This window comes from Telopea speciosissima, chromosome 2 (assembly GCF_018873765.1).
Source record: "Telopea speciosissima isolate NSW1024214 ecotype Mountain lineage chromosome 2, Tspe_v1, whole genome shotgun sequence".
NCBI lineage: Eukaryota > Viridiplantae > Streptophyta > Magnoliopsida > Proteales > Proteaceae > Telopea > Telopea speciosissima.
In genome coordinates, this window is record NC_057917.1 from 78929984 (window position 1) to 78956747 (window position 26764).

The window sequence follows — 26764 nt, forward strand, 5'->3', positions numbered from 1 at the left end:
ATGGCTCAGATTCTACTTCTCATTTTGCTGAGTTTGTATCAGATCTTCATCTCTCAACAATTCTCATGGAGCACTCTGCTTTGCTTCCTCAAAATTTCCAATTCATATTCTCCAAATCTTCGTCCCTCATTTTGCTTTACTTATTCTGTTGATGAAACCATAATTGCTGATCCTAAGCTGAATTTCATCTCGGAGCAGGTGAAGAGCTTAAAATCACTAAAACCCCTAAAGATAGAAAATGAGCGAAAAGGGTGGGAAGAGAGATCGAAACTGAACCCGAACGGATTCCTAAGTTCCTTCTTTTTTCATAGGGTGAGTAATCTGATTCTGTTTCATTAAATTCTTCATGGTTGAAAATCTGAGTTGTATAGTCAGCAAGTCTAACTTACTGAAAAAGAAAAAGAAGAGATCTTAGCTTGATCAAGCTTTATATAATGGGAAAAAAGGGTTCTTTGTGATCCCCAACTCTCTTTTTTCTGTTCTGTTCTTTTGACTGGATATTATAAAATGGTGGAAACTCTATTTGTTGTTTTATTATATCAATCCATTCCCATGGCATATGAAACCAAAATCTCTCTGAAGTTGGCTTAAGGAGTACTACAATGATGTCTGCTGTGCTTTATAAATTAAACAATGGCTTAAGGAGTCAATAAGTTAAACCATTTCCAACTCCTTTTTCCTCCTCACTTGGAGTAAGATTTTTCTCTTTGAGAAAAGTTTTCCAATATTTTTATTCTGATTCTATTAGAAAAAAAGACTCTTATCATTAGAGAAAATACCTTCCCCCATAATTAATGGTTATGAGAAGGCCTATTTGTTTGTTGTATTTGATATTTGAGCCATTATTTTGAGAAAACATTAGAGAAATTTATTGCTTGAATGGATGATGAAATAATTTTACGGTTAATTTATACAATTACTTGACAACAAAGTTGGATGATCACCTAAACTGATAAATAAAGAAATAAAAAAATAGGAATAACACAATTAATCTTAATATAAAGATCTTACAACAAGAAACTACTCTCATCTCTCTCAACTTGAACTCTCTGATAAAAAGGAAAACAAAATGTTCAAAAGCTTCAAACCAAATAAATGAAATCACAGGATACACTAATCCTGCTGAAAGAATGAACACCCAACCCAATCTTAAAAGAATGTAAAGAACAAACTAATCTAAATTAGATACATAACTAAGTGTCTAAGTCTCTTAACATCTCTACTTGGTCTTGAATCGGAACAGTACTCGCTTCTTCTTGTAGGAAGCATTCTCAATGGTGAGAACAATTTTCCCAGGTTCATTATTCCTGAAGTAGTTACGGACTGGCTCTTCATTTGCAGAGATCTTCTTTGGCTTCTGGATGATGACAGTGTAAGAACCCTCATCATCTGGGACAAATTCCTCCTTGTAGGTCACCTCCCAACCCAACACAGTCAGGTCCCATAGAGCAGTGGTTCCAACCTGTTTATTAAACATTAATGGAACAAAGGATTTAAACTACTAAATCCTCGAAGGAAAAACAGAGGCTTATGTAAAGAATTTCATTTTTAATGATACCTCTGGTACAGGGATTTCAACAGTTTCTTTTCCTCCACTCTTGACATTGAGCTCAGAGACACTTCCATCTTCAAAGAACTCAGAATCGTTTTCCCTTTTCAGGCCACCATACTGGATGGGGATATTCTCAGCAGGAATGTACCTGGAAAAAAAAAATCAAATTGGTTTCATTTGCTTCTATTGGAACCTAATTCTTTTTCTTATGATCACAGAAGAAAAGGTACTTACTTGAGAAGGGTTTCAGAAACCTTGGATGGGCGAGCAAAGACAAACTTGCTCTTGGTTCTTTGGGTTAAGAAAGGAGATAACAGAGCATTGAAGGCATAGTACCAGAAAGGCACATTGATGAAGATCTGCAACCAAAGAAATGAATGTGAAGATCTGCAAGCAACCCTTTCATCAAATCGATCCAGAAATTCAATACATAATGTTAAGAATGAAAATATGATATGGAATTCACCCAAAAAAGAATCAAGATATGATACAGAGCCATTTTTAAAGAAACAAAATCCGATCTTGGGATCTCTCTGATTACTTAAAATTTTCAAATTTCTTTTTCCTTGTTATGATTCCAATGTTATTAATGCACATTTCTGAATAGGATATTGTTCAAAGAGAGAAAAGAGAAATGGCGTGGGAGAGATTCTTACATTTCTTGCGACGAACTCAGGGTAGTTATCTTGGAGGAGCCCAACAGCTTGCTTTGTGGCAATCCGAAGTTCCCTCTTTGAGGGTCCAGGCGAGTTCTTGAGATCATTAATTTGAAGCAAGGAAGAGACACCACCTGGTTTGAAATGAAGCTTCTGGATGCCCTTCTCCATCAACTGAAACCTCCACCGCAGGAATTGATTCCGTTTCTCCTCGGTTCCAAATGTCTTCTGGTAAAGCTCCTCATTCTGAAAGACACCATAAATGTTGTAACAAACAGGGTGTCCTTCGTGATCAACGCCATTCATGTAAGCCACTGAGTTGAGATCTGAATCCAAATCCTCCTCCAATATCGAATCTATATTGAGCTCTTTCCTCCATTGAAGGGTGTTCTTCAACATCTCAAAGGCGTCATTGACCTTGAAATCTCGAGCCCTCATGAACTTCAAGAGGATGACATCGGTGCCTTCTGCGCCTTTGCTGGATAAGAGAGGGATTCCCCAAAGGGAGATGTCCGTATCAACTTCTACGGCTTTTTCTTCGGTACCCACATCATGTTTCTTCTCTACCTCAGCTTCTTGGAGTGGTTTCTCATTGTCAGCCTCTCCTTCTGTTGCAGATTTCTCCTTTTCTATAGCTTCTTCTTGTGCAGGTTTCTCTTCGGCATGTACTGCATTCTCCTTCTTTTGGCTTTCTTCTGCAGTTTTGTCTTCCTTTTTCTCCTCTTCCTTCTTAGCATCCTCCTTCTCTTCCTCCTCCGCAGGTTTCTCCTCCTCTTTCTTCTCTTCCTTTTTTGCTTCTTCTTCTGCAGGTTTCTCCTCCTCTTTCTTCTCTTCCTTTTTTTCTTCTTCTTCTGCAGGTTTCTCCTCCTCTTTCTTCTCTTCCTTTTTTGCTTCTTCTTCTGCAGGTTTCTCCTCTTTGGTCTCTTCAACGGGTTTGTCTTCCTCTTTCGTCTCTTCCTTTTTAGCTTCCTCCTTGTTAAAGAGATTGTTTGCGAGGATTGCTTCTTCAAGCTTTGATCTTAACTCGATCAAGGCCTTCTTCTCGTACTCCTTCAGATCTGAGAGGAAATAACTCTCCTCCTTGAAGGAAGAACTCTTTGAAACCACAACAACAGCATCTCCAGCTCCGGCTTGGGCTTCTGCTTCAATATTCTTTTCCTCCACCTCTGCTGTTTTGGGTTCATCACCAACAGCTCCCTCTGCAACTTTACCGGTCTCAACCGATGCTGCTACGTCGGCAGGGGATGTCTCCTCCACATCCTTGGTAGTCTCTGCTGGTTGAGAAACAGGAATTTCTTCCACTTGGGTTTCGTTGGCTTTAACCTCAGCAGTCATAGTTGATGGTTTTTGGATCAGAATATGAGATTTTCCGACTGAAATCTAGACGGAATGCAAAAGGGAAGAAATCCACAACCACACCAGGCTTCCCTGTTTCCTCTCTCTTCTTGTGGAACTGAGCAAGAGAGATGCCGGCTTTAACGGTTATATATGCGAAGTGGGTTGGGGACTTGGGGTTTAAAAAGCTGGAGTTTCCAAAATTCACCAACGGTCACTGATCTGGAGCCACCACAGGAGCCGTTGGGATTCTCCCACAAGAGTTTTGCTAGGTAGGTTGGAGAGAGAGAGAGAGAGTCGTTAAGGGCCCCACTCATCTATTTTTAACCTTTTACATAGATTTTCCACCCAAACAGCTAGATTCTCATCCATTCCACGAAATGATTTTCTAGGCAATTTTTTATACCGTGAGAAATTAAAATCACGAATGGGCTCCCCCTTAAAATGGGCCTGTTAGTATGGATCATAAGACTTAATTCAATTAGAGCTCTAACTAATCTAATCCATGTTTAATGCAAGTGAAAATATGCATCCTACATCCTCTTATTGTCGGGATTTGAATCTAACAAGCTCTAAGTGTGGGATCTTAACCATTTTTTTATATTGCAATTCCTAATTGCAGTATCTAATTGAAAGATTAGCTTTAACAAACAAAAAAAGATGTACATCTCTCTCTCTCTCTCTCACCATATGGGTCCCCCTGTATACGAATAATCATGCACCCCCTCTCGTGTGCCTTGGTGTGGGAGATGCCATTACATGCGAACAATGTGTAGATCCCCTGACATTTTATGTGATATGAATAGTATCAGTCTGTTTGGCAACCCAAAAATGACCCTTTTGGCCATTGGTTCCCGTCTTGTTTTAAGTTTCATGTTAAACATGTCATCCAAATATAAATTGATTTATATTTGGAGGGTGTGAATTTGCCCAAATGGACTTGATTTTTTCATTTTAGAGGAAGAGATTCGCTGGTTTGACATACCAAAAAATGTTCTTAAAAAACGAAAAAGAAAAAGAGGAAATGCGTTTAAAACCATCATTTTGAGGCTCTTTAGGCTTAAGTTCAAAACTTCCGTTTTTTTTTTGGGTAAAAAGGTTCAAAACTTAAAAAAGCTAATAATAGATTTCAAATGTGATTCCTGTTTTTGAAAGGGCTTGGGCTCAGCCCTGGCCCAACTCAGACTCCAAGTCTTGAGATGATAAATTGTGCAATTTCTCAAATAAATGGTAAAAATGCCTAGTGTACCATGTGAAGGTGATTGGTGGTGAAGCATGTTGTTGCCCTTTCATGCTTGTGGGACCCCTTGCCTTGCCTGCCCCAAACCCTGAACTCCTTCCACTTTTAGGAAGCCTGGTTTCGATGGGCCCACTTATTAGTTGTATTCTCGTCCATAACGTTCTCCTAACTCCTCCCACTTTTTGCTTTCTCATCGGATGCCACTTATTATAAGAGATAATAAAAAAATATAATAAATAATGTAACAACTCATGTTCTCTTGTTTATATTTTCAAAAGCTGTGTCATATTCTACCCATAATAATAATAATAATAATATTAATAATAAAAGCTATGTCATATAAAATGTTGACTTGATGTGGGTCCCAGTCAATACAATTTCATTCGAAACCGTTTAATAATTCACAATCTGAAGTTTCAGAAACGGGTTTGATTGGCTAAATCGTGTCAAATGGTTTCATATAATTATCAATATCATAATGAACTATTCGCTAGCAAATTTAGTTTGATAAATTTATCAAAGCACCATGGTTTTAGTGCACGGTATCGGAGTAGGTGTCAGTCAACTTGGAAATCAATACAGTATCAGATCAGTATCAATATAAATTGATCGTAGTGGACAAAATTTGCCCTTGGTTTTTTTTTTTTATAGATTTTTTTTTACCATTTTACCCTTTGTCCATACTATCACCATCCCAAAAATACGGATACCTCAAACCATGCAAAACACTTTATCTTCATTGTACCATTTTGAAATGGTGTGATAATTCTAGCCATTGATGAGATACTTACATGGTCTGGATTAGTCACATGCATGTCAGAATTTTAGAGCACCCTAATTTAATCAAATTTCCCCCTCATTTATTAACACACACACACACATACACACACAGTCCTGAATTTTCGAAACTCTTTTTGGCCACTTGACAAATTTTATTTGAGTTAAAATTTTGCATGTCAGCAAAGTATTGTAAGATCTATTTGTTCAAAAAATTTAAGTTCCATCTAATTTGTCCAATTGCATATATTTGATTCATCTTGATAAGTCTGCTTTGAAATGCTTTACCTTTAATATGTCATGTATCTCCTGTTAACAAAGATTAATAGTTGAAAAATCAATAAATACAATTTTACATTTGGATGTACAAAGACTCAAAGAGGGGGGGGGGGGGGGAGATCCAATATAAGAAAAGTGGACATTAAATTTGAATATGTGGCCTTCAAGGGGCATGATATCTATCTATTATTCAGTTTGGCCACAAAAACCATCTATGTGACTCAGCGTTAGCACCATCACTGCTTAATCTAAGCATGGTTTCAAAATTCTAGGTTATCAAAATTTTAGGTTATGGATTATTTTATACCTTCCTCCATAATAAACAGTGGGATTCATATTGATATTTCTCTCTCCTAATATGATCATATGGGTCCCATGTAGGCCCATATTTTTCAACTCCACATTGGTTGTAGTGTGTAAATTCTTTTGTACATTGCCCTCATAGGAAGCCCTCTAAAAAAAGGATCAATGTTCTTTGTAGGGAAGTGTGGTCCTACATGCGTGGGGGTCAATAAGAGCACATGTGATGGCATCATAGGAGTGAATTTTAGCCTTTCAGGAAGGGTAAAATGGTCATTTTGCCCCTTTATGTGTGGCATGGCAGTATGTTCCTCCATAGAAAACTTTCTTCTAAAAAAGGTATCATATCAGTTATCATGACCAATGCCAATTTGAAGGATACAAACCGATCCCACACCAATTCGTAAAACCATGATTGTCTCATCTGAAATCATGGTTGTAGTGCATGGTATCGGGATGAGTATCGTTAAACCTAAAAACTGATACGTTATTCAGATCGATATCAGCATGAATCGACCGTATTGAACAAATTTACCCCTAATTATTCTTTAAAATATATATTTTTTTTTATCATTTTACCCCTTATTCATTCCATATCACCGATACGATATCAATACAATATTAGAAATCGATCACTTGCAAAACCAATATACCTCAAACCAAGTCTGAAATCTTGAAATTTCACTCTCTCTCTCTCATGGCATAGTACAAAATAAATTACTAGAAGCTATGGTACAAAATAAAACACAGATCTTCCCTACCATTTTAAAAGTACGTTAACGTCAACGTCAGACCATAAAGACAAATTCTTAGGTCGGTTGTCGGTTAAAGAAAAGAAATTGTATGGAGAATTGGGGTCATGATTTTGTCAAATTATGTATACATATATATTGTCATGCAGCTGGCAAATCCATGTAACGTTATTCTATTGGACTAGATCCAATCTTTTTATTTTATTTTATTTGATAACATACTAGATCCAATCTTATTGTATAACCAATCATGTAGACTACTAATGGATTGATTGAATAACCCATCAATATGGAAGACTTATCTTATTTGGAATCGTGGCCCTTGCATTGGAAGCATCAATAGCGGTTAGGAAGTCATTTTGCCCCATCATGTGTTTACGTGTCCAGAAATCTTGTTTCAAACATATTTCTTTTTTTCTATTATTATTAATGAAAAATTTGTGTCTATTTCATGAATTTTGGTTATATAGGATGTATACAATCGTAGATATCTGGACTGATTGCAGATTGATTAGATAACAATCGATCTTGTCATTGGTTAGGAATCTTTTTTCTTTGTTCGTAGATATTAACTATGTTATTAAGTCTTTCGAGTTTTTTTATGGTAGTTGATTCAAATTATTCTTGTTTCATAAGGAATTATTTGATAACATGGGGCCAAATAAATCAAATTAAAGTTGTCTTTATTATGCATTCTCGAAATAAATTTTCGGTCTAAAACGAATTCTAAAACAAGAAAGTAGAGAAATACCAAACATAGCTAAATCGACAGGATTCCTTTGAATTTCTTCTATGAAAAGGAGGCAATGCCAAATTAAAGAAATTAGACATACACGTGTTGTAAAGATCAAGTTTACCCGCACAAAGAAAGTTGCAAACTTGGTTGATTAATTTTTTGTTTTTGGTAAAAGTTGATTAATTAACTAAGCTGCTTAACAAACACTGTAAGAAATTTGGACTCAAATATTTACTATGACAAGAAAAAAAAGGTTCTGACACACCCATAGTAAGAAGCTTTTCTACATATATTGCCATTTGTAGAGATGATTAGTTATTTTGACTGGTGGATGGAGATGCCATGATTTGGATTCATCACTTGTCGAATTTTAGAGCCCAATTCAATCAAATACCCTTCGTTTATGTATCCTAAACTGTACAAAAACCTAATAAAAAAATCGAAACTGAACCAATTGACATCTTTAGTTTAACCTTAGTAGGATTAACTTTACCTTAACCATTCCATGAAATTCAAATTAAATCTCTGGTAGAAAAAAAAGGTGTATGTACCCAACGTATGAGGCTCCCGCCACTATAGAGTCTAGGGAGGGTTTTAATGTACGCAACTTTATCCTTGTTTTCGTAAAGAAGCTGTTTTCAGACTTGAACCCGTGACCACTTGGTCAAAATCTTTAGTGCTTTTTTTTTGGGGGGGGGGGGGGGGGGGTAAGGATCTTTAGTAGATATCCTAGAAATGGGAATTAATTATTCAAATTTCACAACTCATGTACACTTCCTATCAAGAACAACTCACATATTTATTTATGTTCCACACAAACTCTAATGTGACAACCACTTATTAAGCTATTAAACCATAGCATCAGCTGAACATAGAACAGTATTAGTACCCCATAAACTTAAACAAACTGGTTCAGATACTCATCAATACTGGGGTATTTCACCTCAGGATAAAGCTCAGAAGTTTCTACTCCAAAAGAAGGCTGGATCTCAAAGTTGGTTTGATCATCCATCACAAAAATCGAATGACTAATCGTGGCTATCACCGGCGTCGGTGACTCTGCAACATATTAGATGAAAAATAAATTACAATTGGGACCTTAATGCAAGTTTCAAAAGCTTTAGCTTAGTTTCCATTCTAACATTACCTTGGATGTTTTTCAAGACTTGCTCCTCTGGGACATAGACCTTCTCAAGGGTTTTCCCAATCTTCTTCTCCCATAGGGTTACAAGTTCATTGAAGGAGAGAGTGTTGATTGGAGGTTTTATATAGAGGATCTTGTTCAAGGTCCTTGGATCATCCACAGCTCTAATTGTGTAGGTTGCTATGTCTTCCTCCTTGTTGAAAACCGCTGCATATAAGAGTGAGAATGCCAAGAATAAGTTTGTTTAACTTTGCAAGTTTAGGAATCCTAACCATTTGGGCCCATATAGTGTATGGGCTCATTTACCACAAAATAAAAAGAGTCCCACTATTTCACATAGTACATTAGAGGCCCATTTCAACTTTAGTCCTTTAATTTCTTCACAATATGAAGCTAGCTAGGGGACACTTAAAAGGTTGCAAACTATAAAGAGAAAGGATGTAGTTTGTTACCCTTAAGAGTTTCCATCTCCTAATATCACAACCTTGTCTGTAGGAGGAGTTGTGGCTCCAGGCTGTGCAAAATTGGGAAAAAAAAAAATCCGGCGAAACAGTTGCAGGAGACATAAGTGTAGGGGATCGCTTCAGCTTCAATGGTTCGTTGAATTTGAGCTTTAATAGCAACTACAGACTTCGTCGGCTCAACTGCATGGACGCGGTCGACATCATTTCCAAACTCCGAAGGGAAGAATCTCTGAAGAAGCAAGATTTTCAAACATAAAAGTTTCAATTCCATATTATGAAGCATTTGAAAGGGCCATCATGGTGTGAAAATTAGAGCTCATCAAAGTAGAAGAAATTCTTGAAGCTAACTAATTTTTTTTTTTTTTCTTTTCTTTTATGAAAAGATTTGCCTATTTAGGGATGCCTTTAGACTCTGTTCTTGGGTTTATAACTAAGATGCCTTTATTTTTGGGCCTGAACCCAACCCATGGAAACATCAAAGGCCCAAACCAGCCTTAGGGTGGCTCTTACATTCCTGGTCTGTGGGTATCTTAGTTTTTAAAATTCAAACTTTTGGCAACTTTGCAAATGAAAAAAAAAAAGTAAAACTAAAACGAGGACTATTAATGGAATTGGAGCCGAAACTCTAAGACATGACTAACCCAAGGAAAATGGCTGTGACGATAGTGTTTCTCAATTCAAAATGGTCTGGTCTTTTTTTATTATGGTTTTGTTATGTGTCTAATGGGTTCGATCCAGTGTATGGACGATAGATTAGACCAACCTAGTGTGATATAGGTTAAAAAGTTTGATTTAACACGTTCCATTAATTCTGGAGCCTTTTACGTATTGACCGGTCAAGTTACCTCACAGGATTAACCACTGGCTCCCACATAACCAAGAATTGAATATGAGAACCGTTTTCGTACATCCTTAGACCAACAGATGGAATCAAAGAGAGTATAAAAAAAAAGCTAAACATTTTAATTACCTTAACATTGCCAGCTTCTTTTATGGCAGCAATGATCTTAATCTGATCTACCATCTGGCCATGACCCACTGTGGCGATCACCACATCTATCTGCTTAATCACCTTCACCAGACTCTCATGATCATAAATATCTCCCTATACCAACCCAAAAAAAAAAAAAAAAAAAAAAAAACCCAAACATTAAAAACAAAACAAGTGAAGTAGAAACAGAGCGAGTTCAACTCAACCAGTTCTGACTCTACTCACGTGGGCCAAAGTGACACCAGAGTTCTTGAAGCTCTCAAGGAGCTTGACCTTTGCAGGATCAGAAGCTGTGCTCTCCGTGACTAAAGCGAAGGTCGGGTGGCCTGACTTTGCGCTTGCTTCTACAATGAATTTGCCGACGTAGCCAGTCCCTCCGATGATCAAAATCTTGATCTTTGCAGCCATTGAAACGCACAGAGAGAGAGAGAGAGAGAGTGGTTAACGGGCCAAGACAACCATTGGTTTTATAATGAGCCATGCATGACTTCTTTTTTGTCTTCGTAGAGATAAGCCGAAGAATTAGGAATGAAAAGTCAACTATTCATTTTACACAATCCCCTATTTGACACTTCCTGATAGAGTTTTAAAATGACCCCGTCACTCATTTGGTTTTCTTTTTACTAGAAATGAATCGTGACTCATGAGTCATGTTTGTTGAATGAAAATATATTGTAGAGAGAGAGAGAGATAACGCTATCCGATCATTCGCTAGACGCATAATCGCCTTGGGGTGTCTGAAATGACCGTCTTCATGTAAAGACAGAAATCCTAGGCAATCACATGAGATTCCATATTGATCCAATGATTCCAACCATTTTGAATTGTGAGCAATAATTTTGAATTGATCTCCATTGACTCGGTGTGGAATCTAATGTGGCGGCTTGGGAATTGAGTGCAGCACGATGGCTGCTCAAAATGGGTTTTTCATTGCATAACACTTTGTTTTGGCCAAGTGGATATATTATTTGGTGTAGATAGGAATCTCCTTTACCAATCACATCTAGGGTTTTAGTATTCTGTATCGATTTGTTTTCATTAAAAACATAGATCTCTCATTTTTACCTCTGTCCGTATTGATCCACTAATACAGGATTGATATCGATCTCTATTGATACTGATATTGATACAGATCGATCAACCCGATACCAATACTTCAAACCATGGTCACATTAAGTCTAGGTTTGGATGTAAGGGCAAAAAATGGGCTGGGATGGGCTTGGTCTCAGCATAACTATGATCAGCTCGCTTTCTTTCTTTTTTTCATTTTTTTTCCTCCGTAAAAGAAACTCCATTTCAAGGTTTTTTTTGGGAATAAACTTCTCTACATAATGGATATAGAAAGAATCCCCACACCCATGATGATGTGACCACTGACCATGATAGAAAAGGGTATTTTCAACTTCGTCAACAGTGATGAAAATGTAATGATAACCCTAGAACTCAATCACTTGGTCACATTATCAAAGGAGAAGTGATTTCTCTACTCCATGTATCGTTCTCTGATTCTCCATGTTATTATTTTTGCCATCTGAATAACCTGTAGTAGATAAGATCAGAATCAACCTGGCTCTTTAGGTCGATTTTACATTCTCGAGAACGCCCAAGAATGCTAAATCAACTTAATGCATTCCAAGAATGCATACGAAATATTGCCTAAATTGACCCCAAAATCGGTATTTAATACTTTAACCTTAGTTTTTGAAAAATGATTGAATGACCTAGATTGGCCAATCTGATACCGATTTCTTTAAACCATGATAATTAGTTTATGAAATTAAGAATCTTTATGTAGATAACACAGAAATGACAGGAATTAATGATTTTCATATTTCACAACTCCATGCAAACTCCATCAAGAACAACCACATATATATTTATGTTCCACAGAAACTCTAATGTGATAACCACTTATTAAGCATGCATACAGGACATATATAGAACAGTAGCACCCCATAACCTTAAACAAACTGGTTGAGGTACTCATCAACACTGGTGTACTTCACATCAGGATAAAGCTCAGAAGCCTCCCCTCCAAAGGAAGGCTCAATCTCAAAGTTGGTATGATCTCCCTTCACAAAAACCGAATGACTAATCGCGAGTACGACGTTTATCGGCACCGGTGACTCTGCAATATATTAGATGAAAAACAAATTATTAAAATTGGGATTTTGAAGGAACTTAGTGCAAGATTAAAATCTTTATCTTAGTTTTCTTTTCAATATTAACCTTGGATGTCTTTCAAGACTTGCTCCTCTGGAACATAAACCTTCTCAAGGGTTTTCCCAATCTTCTTCTCCCAAAGGGCTACAAGCTCATTGAAGGAGAGAGTGTTGGCCGGAGGTTTTATATAGAGGATCTTGTTCAAAGTCCTTGGATCATCCACAGCTCTAATTGTGTAGGTTGCTATGTCTTCCTCCTTGTTGAAAACCACTGCACATAAGAGCAAGAATGCCAAGAATAAGATATCTTTATGGGCCCATATAGTGTATGGGCTTTTTTACCATAAAATAAAAAAGGGTTTTTAATTATTCACATAGTACATTGGAGGCCCATTTCAACTTTAGTTCTAAATTAATACACCCTTAGGTTTTATGAGGAATTTGAAGCTAAGGGATACTTAAAAGGTTGAAAATTTTAAAGAGGAAGGATGTAGTTTGTTACCTTTAGGGTTTCCATCTCCTAATATCACAACTTTGTCTCTGGGAGGAGCTGTGGCTCCAGGCTGGGCCAAATTGGGTAAAAAATATCCGGCGAAGCAGTCGCAGGGGACATAAGTGTAGGGGATCCCTTCAGCCTCAATGGTTCGTCGGATTTGAGCTTTTGCCGCAAATACAGACTTTGCCGGCTCAACTGCATGGACCCGGTCGACATCGTTTCCAAACTCTGAAGGGAAGAATCTCTGAACAAGCAAGATTTTCAAACATAAAAGATTCAATTAAATATTATGAAACATTTGAAAGGGCCACGTTGTAAAAATTAATAACTCATCAAACCATAAGAAATGCTTGAAGGAAACTGATTTTCTTCTTTTCTTCTAGAAGAAAAAGATTTGCCCAATTATACATGTTTTAGGTTATGTTCTTGGGTGGGTTTATAACTAGATGCCCTTATTTTTTGGGCAAACATCAAAGGCCCAAACCTGGCTTAGGCTGGCTCTTACATTCCATTACTTGAGCAGAAATAGTGGGAAAATTTTCACTTTCTTAACCACACCCGTGGTAAGTTTGGGTTTGTGGCAATCAAAATCGACATGTCCAAGGCTTACGATAGAATTGAGTGGGACCTTCTTCTTTCTATTTTTAATTTTCTTGGGTTTGGTGAGAGTTGGTATTCTCTTATTCGTGCTTTAATTTCTTCCACCTCTTTTTCTATCAAACTGGATGGGAGTCCTTTTGAATTCTTCACTGCTTCTAGGGGATTAAGGAAGGGATGCCCTCTTAGTCCGTACCTGTTCCTTGTGGCCATGGAAGTTTTATCCCGTCTTTTCTCCACCTACAGAGATTTGAATTTGTTTCAGAGGATAAAAATTTCTAGGTATGCGCCTGAGGTCACACATCTTCTTTTTGCGGATGATATTTTCATCTTTTGTCGTGCCAACTCTGAGGACTTGGTTACTATTAAAGCTATTCTTGATCTGTTCTTGGATTTATCGGGCCAACAGATAAACTTGTCTAAAAGCAGTATTCATTTTAACAAGAATGTTTCTCATGCTGATCGAATTTCTCTTTCTTCTCTTTTAGGTATTAAGGAAATGTCTATGGATTCAGTGTATTTGGGTACTAACTTGTTTCATGGCAGGTCCAAACATAGAGAGTTGGAGGGTGTAATTGCTAGACTGCAAAAGAAGCTTGCATCTTGGAAAGCTAATCTTTTAACTTATGTTGGTCGTAGTATACTTATTAAATCTGTGCTTGCTTCAACACTAGCTTTTTTAATGAACTATTTCCGTTTCCCCTTAACAACGTGTCATAAAATTGATTCCATCTGTCTTAATTTCTAGTTGGGGAATGGCAAAACCACAAGGAAAAAAATTACCCTTATCTCTTGGGATAAAATGTGCACTCCCAAGTCTCATGGGGGTCTTGGGTTTCGCAAGGCAGAAACTTATAACAATGCTCTTTTAATGAGGTTGGGGTGGAGGTTGATCACTGAGCCTTCCTCCTTATGGGCCCGGATTCTCAAAGCCAAGTATTTCCACAATCACTCTCTTTTTGACCCGTCCATAAGGAAAAAGAAGGGTTCTTGGGTGTGGAATAGCATTTTGCATGCCATACCTAAATTGGAAAAGATGGTAGTTAAAAAAGTAGGTAATGGTTCTTCTACGTATTTTTGGTTTGATAAGTGGATCCCAGGCTTGCCTAGTAATCTCTTTGACCTATCCTCTATTCCATTATCCCCTTTGGACCGAACAATGGTGGTAAAGTCCTTCTTACAAGACACTCATTGGAACTCAAATCTGTCTAATTCTAATTTACCCCACTCAATCACTACCCTAATACAATCTATTGATATTTCTGACTCTGATGATAAGTGGTGGTGTATCAAAGCAAACAATGGTATTCTAACCACCAAATTAGCTGCCCTTGAACTGAGTTCTCATTGTTCTGCTTTGTCTACTGTTGATATTTCTTGATGGAAATTCTTTTGGAAGATTCAGATTCATCCTAAATTTAAAATTTTCATGTGGCGTTTATTACATGCAGGACTTATTAATAAGGATTCTCTCTCGAACTGGATCCAGATTGACTCCACTTGTGCTTTATGTGGAACTGGTGTTGAATCATCACTGCACCTGTTCCTTTCTTGTGATTGGGTCAAACACATTTGGGCGGGAGGCCCTTTGGGGCTAAGAACCGACCGTATATCTTTGGCTGATATCAAATCTTTCTGCCTGTCTTTTTTTCTCCAGTTCTAGTCCGACAAACATTTATGTTTATGATTTTTCAGCGTTTTCTTTATTACTTGTTATTTTATTTGGGCTCTTAGGAATAGAGTTGTGGTGGCTTTGGAAAAACCTGATCCTTTGTGGGTTTTAAAAAACATTCAAAAGTGGATTTTGGATCTAAACGTATCCCCTCCCACATCTCCGCCCTTGGCTGTAATGGACCATGTTGATTCCCTATCAATTCCCCCATCTTCTTTTAAACTTCCTATGTTTGATTTTCCTATATTGATTTGTGGAGGATACGCTACCTCTGGACTAACTACAGCTGGATGGTCCTACTTCTTTTTGATTGATGGCACACTAAAGTTTTTTGATACAGGAACTAGTCCACAGTCATCACAATTGGTGGCTACCCTTTTTGCTCTTCGGAGAGGTTGTGACCGTGCTGCCTGTATTGGGTTGAAGATTAAAGCAGTCTGGGTTGATCAGAAACTGATTGCGCAAGCTCTTCCATCTCCAACCAAATGCTCATGGCCATGGTTTCTGTTTAAAGACTTCCTTTATATTTCTGCTCGAACTCAGGATGTAAATTATTCTATGTGTGGTGATGGGGTGTGTCTAACTTTAGCTAAAAATATGGGTAGGAACGCCTGTTCAGGGTCTGTACTGTCAGCTGTTTAACTCTCTTTGCTTTGTGTTTTCTTATCATCAAAAAAAAAAAAAAAAAGCCAACTAATAAAAATATGAAAATCCTAATAGGAAATGAAACAAATATTTGACATGTGGTAGTTCTATTGGCGCCGATATTTTGTGAACTTATCATCTATCAATTTTATAAGTTTCCACCCGATATGTTATTCCCATGTGGATATCAAAGTTTTTAAAATTTCAACTTTATCTCAATAAAAAGGTGAATTATTATTTTCACAAAGGTTTGTTATTTTGTCAAATGTCACAAGACATCTGTTCTGTCATGTGGATAAATGATATGTTCATTCAGAACATTGGAAAGTAACGACATGGTCTAGAATAGTCATGTGCCAAAATCTAATTCAATCAAAATAATTTTGTATTGTTGCACATCTCATGTATGTCTATGCATGTGTACTAGTAGTCTAGACATTACTATGTACTTTCCCAACTTTGAGTAGAACAAACGACTTAGATTTAAAAAAAAATTTATAAAAATAGATGAATCAAATTTGTCATGTGATCTATGAAAATGGGTAGGTTTTATGCATGGCCGCGTGAGGGAGAAAGGATTACGAATTCATCAAATAGGGGTTTTTTTTTTTGTCATTTCGGCCCTCCCTTATGAAGGAAAACAGGACCATGCATGTAACCTTTTTTTTTTACCTTACAGAAATATCACCTTCCATTGTTACATGTATAATTACCCTAACTAAAGGGATGGCAATATAGATTGGGCCCAAAACTTAGACATATGAATCAAAGGTGATTGCTTCCAATCCAACCATTTATTTGACATGAAAAAACCTTCATGTGGCTCAAAAGAGATGGTCCATAAAGATATCTTATTCTTCATAAACAGCTAAATCTAAATAGAGGGTAAACCAAAATAGTAAAAGAGTCCTCACATTACCCTCCCCCCCCCCCCCCCCCCTCCCCCCTCCCATTTACTTACCAGGGTAAAAGACTGAAAACCCTAATTTTTCCTTTCTAATATAAGTGATGCAAGCGTATGTTCTACTTCTTCTCCCTTGGATCACCTCAGTGGTGATGGTTATAATGATAGAATCCACTATCCATTGTCAGCCTATCCGAATGGAAACAATCTAATAATATTAATGGATCTTCATTATGGATATCCTCATAATTTAATAAGTTTTTTTGATAAAATAATTTAATAAGTGGAAAGCAAGTATTTAAAGCCGTTTTACCTCTAGAATGCTTGATATAATGTTGACTTCTTCCTAAGGCATTACTGATAAAGTTAGGTTTTTACCAAAAAAAACAAAATGGGAAAAAGTTCTTTATCCGAAAGTGTGGCCTACGCCAGCACTCCCATGAGTCTATCTCTCTCCTCCCCATGTAAAAAGATATTTCTGCCCCCTTATTTTAAAGAGGAGAGAGATAGACACATGGAAATACTGGTATAGGCCACACTCTCGTACAGAAAACTGCTTCCCAAAAAAAATTAATGATAAGTTAGGTAGTGAGTTGATGGGATGCATGGAGTGGGACCATTATTCCAACAATCAAACCAGATTTGAACCGGGGAAAGATCCGGTTACATATTCTAGCTTAATAACCATAATAATAATAATAATAATAATAATAATTCTATTATTTTATATATGGAGGATGAGATTTCATTCTCCCATCTAATGAAATGATAATTAGTTGGACCGAAAATGGTCTGGTCTGATCTGTTCTTTTTCATTTCATGCTTTTTATGTTCCAAAACGTACAGATGAGACCATGGTTCTTGATCTCGGTATCGGTTAGATCGGATCGGATTGGATCACGATCAGATCGGCTGATATAGATTGGGGATCACTCAAATTCAGGCAAATATGATATTTTTGTCCCTGTTTTCTTATTAAAAAACTATTTTTTTACTTTTTACCCTTGTCCATACAGCTGGATCGAATCGGTATTGAGAGCGGTCTCAGATGGTACTGATCCCATCCGGCCAAAATCGACCGTTCTGATCCGATACCTCAAACCATGGATGAGAGACTCCAAATTTTGAAGTTTAAAGATTAAAGACTATAAGTAAGCATTTTACCTTAACATTGCCAGCTTCTTTAATGGCAGCAATGATCTTAACCTGATCTACTATCTGACCCACAGTGGAGATCACCACATCTACCTGCTTAATCACCTTCACCAGACTCTCATGATCATAAAGATCTCCCTATAAAAATAAAAAATAAAAAAATAAAAAAATTTTTAAAAGAAAGAACCCCAACAAATCCTCACGAAGTTTAATTAGTATCTGAAAGCTTAAAAGCAAAACAACTGAAGGAGATACAGAGCTACTCAACCAGTTCTGATTCTACTCACATGGACCAAAGTTACACCAGAGCTCTTGAAGCTCTCAAGGAGCTTGGCCTTTGCAGGATCAGAAGCTGTGCTCTCCCTGACCAAAGCGAAGGTCGGGTGGCCGGATTTCGCGCTTGCTTCTACAATGAATTTGCCGATGTAACCAGTCCCTCCGATGATCAAAATCTTGCTCTTTGCAGCCATTGAAGCGCACAGAGGGAGAGAGAGAGAGAGAGAGAGAGAGAGAGAGAGAGAGAGAGAAGTTAACAGACCAAGTTTATGAGAAAGGCAGAAAGAAGCGTTCACTTCGTGGGGTTTATATTGTCATCTCAAGCGAGCGCAGCTAATTGATACCTTTTGAAAAGGGTAGGATGGTTGAAATTACGAGAATATCCTTCCTTCGTTTCTACATGAGTGGTGAGTCTTGTCTTCGTATCATCATAACTTTCATAGTGTCCAATCAAAATCAGAACAATAAGTTAATCGGCTCTAACCATGAGTTCTAGAAGCATTGACTAATGGGTGGGCCGGTTTTGATTCCTAAACGTTTTCAAGTAGGTTTGACTTTAAAAAAATTAAAAAAAATTTTCTTACACCGATACAAAGTTGGATGAATCTAGTGTGCACTTTTCATAAGAAAAGAGCAACTCAGTACATGAGGCTGTCGCTACTACAAGGTTTGGGAGGGGCAAATGTGTGCATCCTTACTCCCTACTTCGCAGGGAGAGGTTGTTTCCAAGTTTTAAACCTGCAACTTTTCATTCATCTACATGTATGCAAAAAGGTTCTTTGAGTGGTTGAAACATGGTACATTAGCACTTCTGTTTCTCTTTCTTCCGCATATTAAATGATCTTGTTGGCCTCCAATATACGATACTATTTTGTCGCACTGCGCTCCCCAACTGCCACTTATTTAGAGATCCCTCTCCCATATGTTGATAATAGTAAGAAAAAATTTAAATGCATTTCAAAATAAGTTCCAAAGAAAAACCATCAGCTAGAAATTATCCGATCATATTCATTTTAATATGTACAATGGTTTGGTAGCCCAACCCTGAGAGTGCAAATCATACCCCAAAAAACATTGGAACAAATGAGTGTTTTAATTGAAAATTACTAGTGAGCTCGGAAGTTTTTTTTTTTTTTTTTTTTTTTGGGGGGGGGGGGGGGGTGAAAACTAGAGATGTAAACAGATCGAATTATAGTAGCATTATCATATTCGTATCCGTTTATATTCGGATGGATTCGGATAGTTTTCGGATAGTGATTTTTTGAATACGGAATCTCCTAAATGGATATGAACGCGAATCGAATATGAATTTTCGACCACCCGTTGACGTTTTTACCGTTTTTATGATGAAGGTTAGGGTTGAGACTTGAAAGTTCAACAACTACCATTTCTTTTACTTTTCTTAGTCTTTGATTTTCTCACATAGATACGTGATTCCATGTATCACATTGCATAAAACAATATATATAAATCAATAAAAAATATAGAAAAAGAATTACATTATCTTAACTTATAAAATTGTAAAAATAAGACAACAAAATCCAATAAGGTAACTTAAAAGGATAGATGGATACAGAGATATATTTCAGATATTTTATTACCGTCAAATTGCTAAACGAATCGAATAATAATCGATCGGATAAGGGGATTATCATGTTCATATCCGATTAATTTCGAACGAATTCGAATTCTCCTAAACAGATACGCGGATCGAATACGGATTTTCGAATATCTATTTCCATCTCTAGTGAAAACCAATTTAGTCAAAATCTCTTTTCTACATATGGGAGAGTAGTTCAACACTGAAGGGTTCCTCAACGCCTACACAAGGAATCATTTTCTACTTAAAAAAGGGCCATTACCCAGTGTTTACCCCACCTATGCGAGGTCCTGTAGCGATGATTTTAAAGTCGGTTCTAACCTATGGCATTGTTGCGTAAAATGACCATTCTCAAGACTCGAACCCGGGCATTTGCCCACTACTACCTGAACCTTTTACATTTGTTCTAAGCAACTGCCCGAGGAATCCTTTCTTATGTGCTACCATAAAAGCCATCATGAGTCAGCTTTGCACCGAAATTTAATTGACATATCAACAGCTGCCTAAGGCAGTAGGTGAGCTGTGGTACACTTCATGCCCATGTTCATCAGGAGTCTCGAGTTCCAATCTCCTGGCTGGTAATTACACTCCCTTCTCTAAAAAAGTAAGATATATATAAAAGCTCTCAATTCCAACAAAAAAAAACAAGAGTTGACATGTTTCGCACACCTTTGCATCGTTACATGTTGAAATTTATACCGATCTGATTTCCCCTCTCCATGTTTTGTTAGGGTAGTTTTAAGGATTACATGAATAAAGTCTAATAAACAAGGGGCAAACTCCAAACATGGTAAACTATTTGGTTGAGATCAACAACAAATTTGGCATCCGATCTATCTATGGAGTTTCCTAGCTATCAAACAATCAGAATTCCAATTCATCTTGTTCATGTTCCACCAACTTCCCTTGCATCATTTTACTGGAAATACTAATTAGTCACATTATATTTCAACGAATTTCCTATGCTGACATGTCAAGTTTAAGCTCAGAGTTTACCAAGTGGCAAAGCCGCAAAACAAAAGTATTGAAAAATCCAGGATCACAGATAGGGTACATGCCAATACTTTTGACCACTGAGAGGGTGCATCCCAATACATAGCAGCGTTTATCATGAGTCTGAAATTTGAGAACATGTACAATCTAGATCATTTCTTAGACTCTCTAATAGTGTCTCTCTGTGGAGTCTATGCTGTTCTCTAACAATCTCTGTGAAGAACAAGTTCCCAGTGGGGTTAATGCTTTCACATCAAGTTTTCATCCCGTAAAGTATGAATTTTGTAGCTGAAGGTTTCATGGTTCCACAGCTTTTTACTGGTGATTCCACCGGGCAAAGGTTTAAGGTTTCATGGTTCAGTTCACTTTCCAGATATATGGTCAAAGGAGAAGTTTAAGGTTTCAAGCAGTTCTTTTCCAGACCTCAACATGTAAAACCATTAAGACAACCAACGACATCAGCGTTAATAATATTAAAAAATTATCATCTCAACATTCACAAGTAAATAACAAAAATAAGGGAGGGAAAAAGAAGTTAAATCAGTAATACATTAGCAGACTTAATAATATCATTTTTCCAGAAACAGGAGGCACAAATTATGAAGATCAAAATGAAGAACGAATGATATATATTTCATTTACTGATTGAATCATTGAAACTGACATGATTTACAGCAAAAACAGAATTGAATAGAGATCCATAAATATTCCATGTTTATACGATAATCTTGTTACAATTTGGATATGAAAATTTGATCTGCTATATCAGAGGCTTGGGTTATCGCCATTAACTTCACCATGGTGGCAGAAACTAGGAATCTACGATATTGTAACCATCATCCTTGGTGGGTTCCGCCTGCCAATAAAAAAGATCTCTTTGCATGGATTATTCAAAATCAGGTAGTGCTCGCAACCTCGTTACCCACACCATGTTGATGTGTGATTAGTCCTCTCGACACAGGTTCTTGAACATCACATCATGCTGGCTATCTCTTTAACCCAATACAATTCAAGCTCCTGTTGATGTGCTCACTTTTGGGATGGCTTATCAATGTCTCTGAATTCACCCGTAATCCTGGAAAGCAGGTGCACATTTTCTCATTTAGAGATATGGTTTCCTGAATGGTCCATCAAAGAAGGGCTTCTTAAATAGCCCAAATTTTGTGCACAAGTAGATCCCAAGGTCCCCTCCCAGTCCCGCGTAAAATTTCAGCCCAAATAGAAAAGTCGCCACATGGCAAAATAAACCTTTGAAAGTCCAGGACTACCAAGAGGATGGACTCTAGTATATGGACTACAAATAGGGTATACCATCGAATTAGACTCTGAAATTTGACACATTTTCAATCCAAACCATCCCCCCATCAAACAATCCGAATATGCCATGTCATCCTTCCACATGAAAAATATAGGTGGGCACCTGGGAACTCATTACCATATGAGTTGTGCAAAGAACTGCTTGCCTTTCTTTACCAAATAAAAAAAAAAAGTCAAGGAATATGTTCATTACTTTATACCTGTACTCTAATAGAATATTGCATGAAGCTTAAAGGCAAAAAGAAAGGAGAAGGCCCCAAAACACTGAAAACTGAGCTTATGATAGGCCTGAGCCTCTCCAAATGACTGCAATTGCGTAAGAAGGCAAGATAAAATTTTGCCAAAAGTGACGTGAAGGCAACCACGTTTTTCCCACCATATCTTCACTTGTCCCATCCCTTCACACTAATACTGAGATTGAATTAGCAGTCCTTTTTAAAATTTTCAAGAGACTTAATTTATTTCTCAATTAAAAAGATTTTAAAAAGAAATAAAAAGAAAGGAAAGGAGAAGGAAAATGCAGAAAATATTCAAAAAAAAAATCCTGAAGAAAATGAAGACAAAGAATGAAAGAAGAGAGACCTGAGGGCACCAGAGAACTCAACATATCAACAATCAGAAAGGATGAATCATCCTTCCATGTGGCACAATTAGGTGTGTCTGTCCACCTATTTTTATAGATGTGCCAGTCGGGAGAAACATTGCCTAAAAATAAAACATAAAACAGCATCGCAGTGCACGAGGCTCCCGCTACTGCAGAGTCTGGGAGGGGCAAATGTACGCAGCCTTACCCCCGCTTCTCGGAGAGGCTATTTCCATGTTTCGAACCCAGACCCTGATGGTTGCAATAGCACAACTTAACCGTTGACTAAAATTAAACAAAAAATAATGATGGAAGATTTTGCTGGATCAAAAATCAGATGTATGAAATCATTAGGATTAAGGCTGCATATATAGGAGATGAGAAAATGGACCCTTGGCACTTTCTCCATTAGAGACGAGAAAGTGGGCCTCTGCACTGTGGGCCTCCTTCGGCTCCTGTTCTAATACCAATTGTGAAACAACCTAGAGGAGGGTAAATAGGTTGTATCCATAGTTCTAAAACTTGTCTCAACTCGGCAAGATCTCGGCTCTCGTCTCGTCCTAGAAATCCATCTTGTCCTCTTTTCCAAAATCTGAAACCCTAACCCTAACTTGCTGCCCATTCAAATTTACACACTTCCATCCATCAAAACATCTCAGGACCTTCACTGATAGACTCCCTTACCTCAACTTGACATAATCCATACATCACACCCTAACCCTAATTTCACCAAAACCCTATTTTTGACCTAGCCGATTTACCTGTTCACAACAGATCCTGGTTTACTGGCTCCTAGTTGGTCCCCTACCAATCTAGGACTACATTAACCTATGGTAAATGCCTATCTCATGACTCATCAGATACTTAAAATCACTAAAGTCTACAGGGGTTTCGTGCTGTGCCGAATTCACAGGAAGTGTATCATTCTTGTTTGTCAGTAGGGCGTACCCAGTGCATGAGGCTCCCGTCACTGCGGGGTCTGGGGAGGGTCACAATGTTCGCAGCCTTAACCCCACTTTGAGGGGCTGATTCTTGACTTGAACCCATGACCACTAGGTCGCAATGGAACCTTATCGTTGTGCCAAAGTCCACCCTTCTTGTTTGTCAATGAAACATATATTAATTCAAATTCATAAATTAAGCACATTACATTTGACATAAGCAGATAGTCCTCAATGCATCTTTTAGAGGGGGATATGCATAATTTCTCCCTAAATAAAATGCAAGTTATTACAAATAATACCACCTAAGAGCCAGCAATTGGATAAGAGAATAAATCATAAAAAGATATTTGCATTAGCCAATGTATATGTCAAGCTAGCTTGTATTCACAAGTTATTCATTGCAATTTACATAATAACCAGTTCGCCATTGTAGAGTTTATGGGGAAACAAAGAGTTTGATGACATCAACTGATTTTTCAGCCTAATCATCTAGGCATAACCATCAGATGGAGATTCCAGATACAACTCAACTTGACTAAGCCTTCTCCAAACTACATTGGATCAGCTACATGGATCCTATTTCACCATCCAACTCCGTGATGCATTCCCGCGTTTCATCGTAAGATGATTTCACGCAGGGATGAAAAGGCCGACCGTCTCGTAAAGTTGATTGAAACCATGAAAGCCCTCAACCCAAAGATATTTATATACTTTTCATCACTTCTTCGCAAGGACGGTGGGCCTTGGTGCAACGGTAAGGTTGCTCCATTGTGACTATGTGGTCACGGGTTCGAGTCTGAAAACAGCCTCTCTGCAAAAGCATGGGTAAGGCTGTATACATTATGACCCTCCCCAGACACCGCAGTGGCTGGCGGGAGCCTCGTGCACTGGGTACACCCTTTTTCTATCACCTCTTCGCAAGAAATTTTGGTTTACCCTCGATCTTTTAGTTCCTCTAATCTACATCAATAACACCCCTAACTGATGCACTCAAAGGCCTCCATTGCATATGCACAAAGTACATCAAATGTCTCTCTCAACTTATCTTCTATTAGCCCACCCCTACATCATCTCAAACTTCATCATTTCTTCTTTTCTTTTTTTCTTTTTTTCTAATTTTCCACTCATTTAAGGGTGTCAATTTGGTACGGTACCGAAGCCAAACATGAAACAACCCATACCGATACCGTACTGTACCGAGTACGGTACCATTTTCCCATACTGATATTGTACTGTATGGTACCGGTTCGTATACGATTTTATTAGGTATGTATTGGTACGGATACGATATTCGTTAGACGGTTTCTTATTATATATATAGAGATTAGTATCTATAACATGAAATATACTATATTTAGTATGTTATATTCTCATATATATATATATATACTTATATATTATTTATTATATAAAAAATAGTATATATATATAAGTATATATGTAGGTAAACGGTATGGTACTGGTATTCGGTACTATATCGGTATGTACCGCAGGTATCAACCTCCATACCTATGCCGTACCGTATAGAATACGGTACATTTTCCCATACCGGTACTGGTAATTCGGTATAGTACCAGTTCGGAAAACGGTTTCAGTACCGAATTGACACCCTTAACACATCCATCTCAAGCATAGTTCAAAATCTCGCCGAAATTTTGGATATTTCGGCTAGGCCCAAACGACATGCTATGTCGAAATGAAAAAATGTAATATTTTGGAAATTTTGGCCATTTCATTTTGAAAATCTCGGAAATTTCGGTCTAAAAAATGCACTGTTCTGTCAAAATTTTGGTCATTTCGATTCGATATTTCGGCATTTTACACCCTGAAATGGTCAAGCAAAACTCTGAGAAAAAATACAATACTTCGGCGAAATTTTGGCTTCGGTATCTTGGAAATTTCGGTCTAACCGAAATGGCCTTCTGAGACGAGATTTAATACTATGATCTCAACATCCTCATCTCTGTCATCTCAGATACACATTTTTTGTTAATATATTCATTATTGTTGCCCAACGTTCAGCTCCAGCTCCTTATAGCATTGCTGGTCTTATAGCTGTCCTATAGAATTATCCTTTTAGTGGGATAGGACAATCATTAAATGCTCTAAAGGCACCTCTCAATTTCATCCCCTTGCTCTAATTCTATGAGTTACATCATCTTCCATTTCTTCTTCTTTATGTATGATTGATCCTAAATAACAAAACCTACCACTTTTAGTCATCTCCCGACCAACCATCCTAAACTCTTCATTTTTTTTTCCAATTTTTTACTCAAGTTACATACCATAGATTCTGTTTAGTCCTGCTTCTTTTAAATCCTCCCCCCGACTCTAAAGCATTCCGTTTATGTCCTACTTCTTTACATACCAATTCTTTCATTTCTACAGCCAAAACTATATTATCAACAAATAGCATAAACCATAGAATTTCATCTCAAATGTGTCCAGCTAATTCATCCAGTCCACAAAAAGAGAGAGAGAGAGAGAGATGAGAGCTTAAAACTGATCCTTGATGTAACCAAACTGTAATAGGAATTCACTTGTTTGCACTCCCATGGTTCTAACACTCGTCATAGTTATTACATCAATAATAACTATTTGCGACATTTCATTTATTCACAGGAATTACCATCTAACAAATCCAAAAGGCAAAGTTTTAAAAGACATAAAAGTCATTATGATATAACAAACAAAACTACCAGAAAAGCCACAGTAATATTGTGATTTGCTACAAGAAATGGCATACCTATTATATGACAAGAAGGCATCACCTATGCTCCCTATGACCTTATTCCGCACCTTCCGCACACAAATCTGAGGATTAAAAGGGGGGAAATTGTAAAATAACATAAGGCTCTTTCTTAACAAGTAAAATAATTATTCAAAGTTCCAACTCTCTTGCACTTGATAGAAAGAGTTAGAATGGAGGAAAAGCATTCATGAAGCCAACAAAAGTAGGTGGGATAAGGCTAGCAACTTAAGTTGAATCCAGAACTCACTTGCACTTGATCAATAGGACCAGCCTGTGGATCTCGATTTCGATGAACAACAATCCCATTGTCACACTTGTTAATAAAGTGTGCACTTCCACTGATATCATACAGATTTGGAGGACTTCCAACCCATTGGTGTAACTATGACAGATTTGAGGGTCAGCAATCAAGACAACAAGCATCAAGCACAACGACCATATG

The 26764-nt window shown here is 37.4% G+C and overlaps 4 protein-coding genes and 1 pseudogene across 5 annotated transcripts in view; all 5 read right to left on the bottom strand.

Annotated features, from left to right (window-relative positions):
• Positions 1–971: 971 nt before the first annotated feature.
• On the bottom strand, positions 972–26711 carry LOC122650132 (patellin-4-like). Its single transcript, XM_043843448.1, has 6 exons — positions 26706–26711; positions 9816–9822; positions 2209–3558; positions 1787–1911; positions 1559–1700; positions 972–1462 (listed from the first exon to the last, which is right to left on the bottom strand). Exons 3-6 carry the CDS (start codon positions 3541–3543, stop codon positions 1220–1222), a joined length of 1845 nt encoding a protein of 614 aa, XP_043699383.1. The 5' UTR covers positions 3544–3558; positions 9816–9822; positions 26706–26711; the 3' UTR covers positions 972–1219.
• Positions 8359–26764, bottom strand: part of LOC122650133 (phenylcoumaran benzylic ether reductase Betv6-like) — a 29743-nt gene continuing 11337 nt past the window's right edge. Inside the window, exons 3-8 of the mRNA XM_043843449.1 lie at positions 18145–18344; positions 17867–17995; positions 12891–13128; positions 12456–12659; positions 12153–12354; positions 8359–8488 (exon numbers count right to left, since the gene is read on the bottom strand). Of these exons, the coding sequence (XP_043699384.1) occupies positions 12188–12354; positions 12456–12659; positions 12891–13128; positions 17867–17995; positions 18145–18327 (921 nt within the window). The 5' untranslated portion in view covers positions 18328–18344 and the 3' untranslated portion in view covers positions 8359–8488; positions 12153–12187. The remainder of the gene's footprint in view (positions 8489–12152; positions 12355–12455; positions 12660–12890; positions 13129–17866; positions 17996–18144; positions 18345–26764) is intronic.
• Positions 8526–9056, bottom strand: LOC122651177 (phenylcoumaran benzylic ether reductase POP1-like). Its single transcript, XM_043844492.1, has 3 exons — positions 9044–9056; positions 8775–8978; positions 8526–8686 (listed from the first exon to the last, which is right to left on the bottom strand). The coding sequence occupies exons 1-3, from the start codon at positions 9054–9056 to the stop codon at positions 8526–8528; spliced, it is 378 nt and encodes a 125-aa protein (XP_043700427.1).
• LOC122650134 lies at positions 9226–10669 on the bottom strand (annotated as a pseudogene).
• LOC122650131 (twinkle homolog protein, chloroplastic/mitochondrial) overlaps positions 21675–26764 on the bottom strand; it is a 71150-nt gene continuing 66060 nt past the window's right edge. For both annotated transcript variants that reach the window (XM_043843447.1, XM_043843446.1), the window contains 3 exons: positions 26570–26704; positions 26317–26384; positions 21675–21801 (listed from right to left, as the gene is read on the bottom strand). In XM_043843447.1, the coding sequence (XP_043699382.1) occupies positions 21756–21801; positions 26317–26384; positions 26570–26704 (249 nt within the window). In that variant the 3' untranslated portion in view covers positions 21675–21755. The remainder of the gene's footprint in view (positions 21802–26316; positions 26385–26569; positions 26705–26764) is intronic.

Bases quoted from the DNA above. Each gene is read 5' to 3' on its own strand.
- LOC122650132 (XM_043843448.1), bottom strand. From the start codon at position 3,543: ATGACTGCTGAGGTTAAAGCCAACGAAACCCAAGTGGAAGAAATTCCT. The intron at 1,912-2,208 runs GTAAGAATCTCT...CTTTGGTTGCAG, and splicing joins CTGAGTTCGTCGCAAGAAAT to ATCTTCATCAATGTGCCTTT. The intron at 1,463-1,558 runs GTATCATTAAAA...TTTAATAAACAG, and splicing joins TTGAAATCCCTGTACCAGAG to GTTGGAACCACTGCTCTATG.
- LOC122651177 (XM_043844492.1), bottom strand. The intron at 8,687-8,774 runs GTAATGTTAGAA...AATATGTTGCAG, and splicing joins AGTCTTGAAAAACATCCAAG to AGTCACCGACGCCGGTGATA.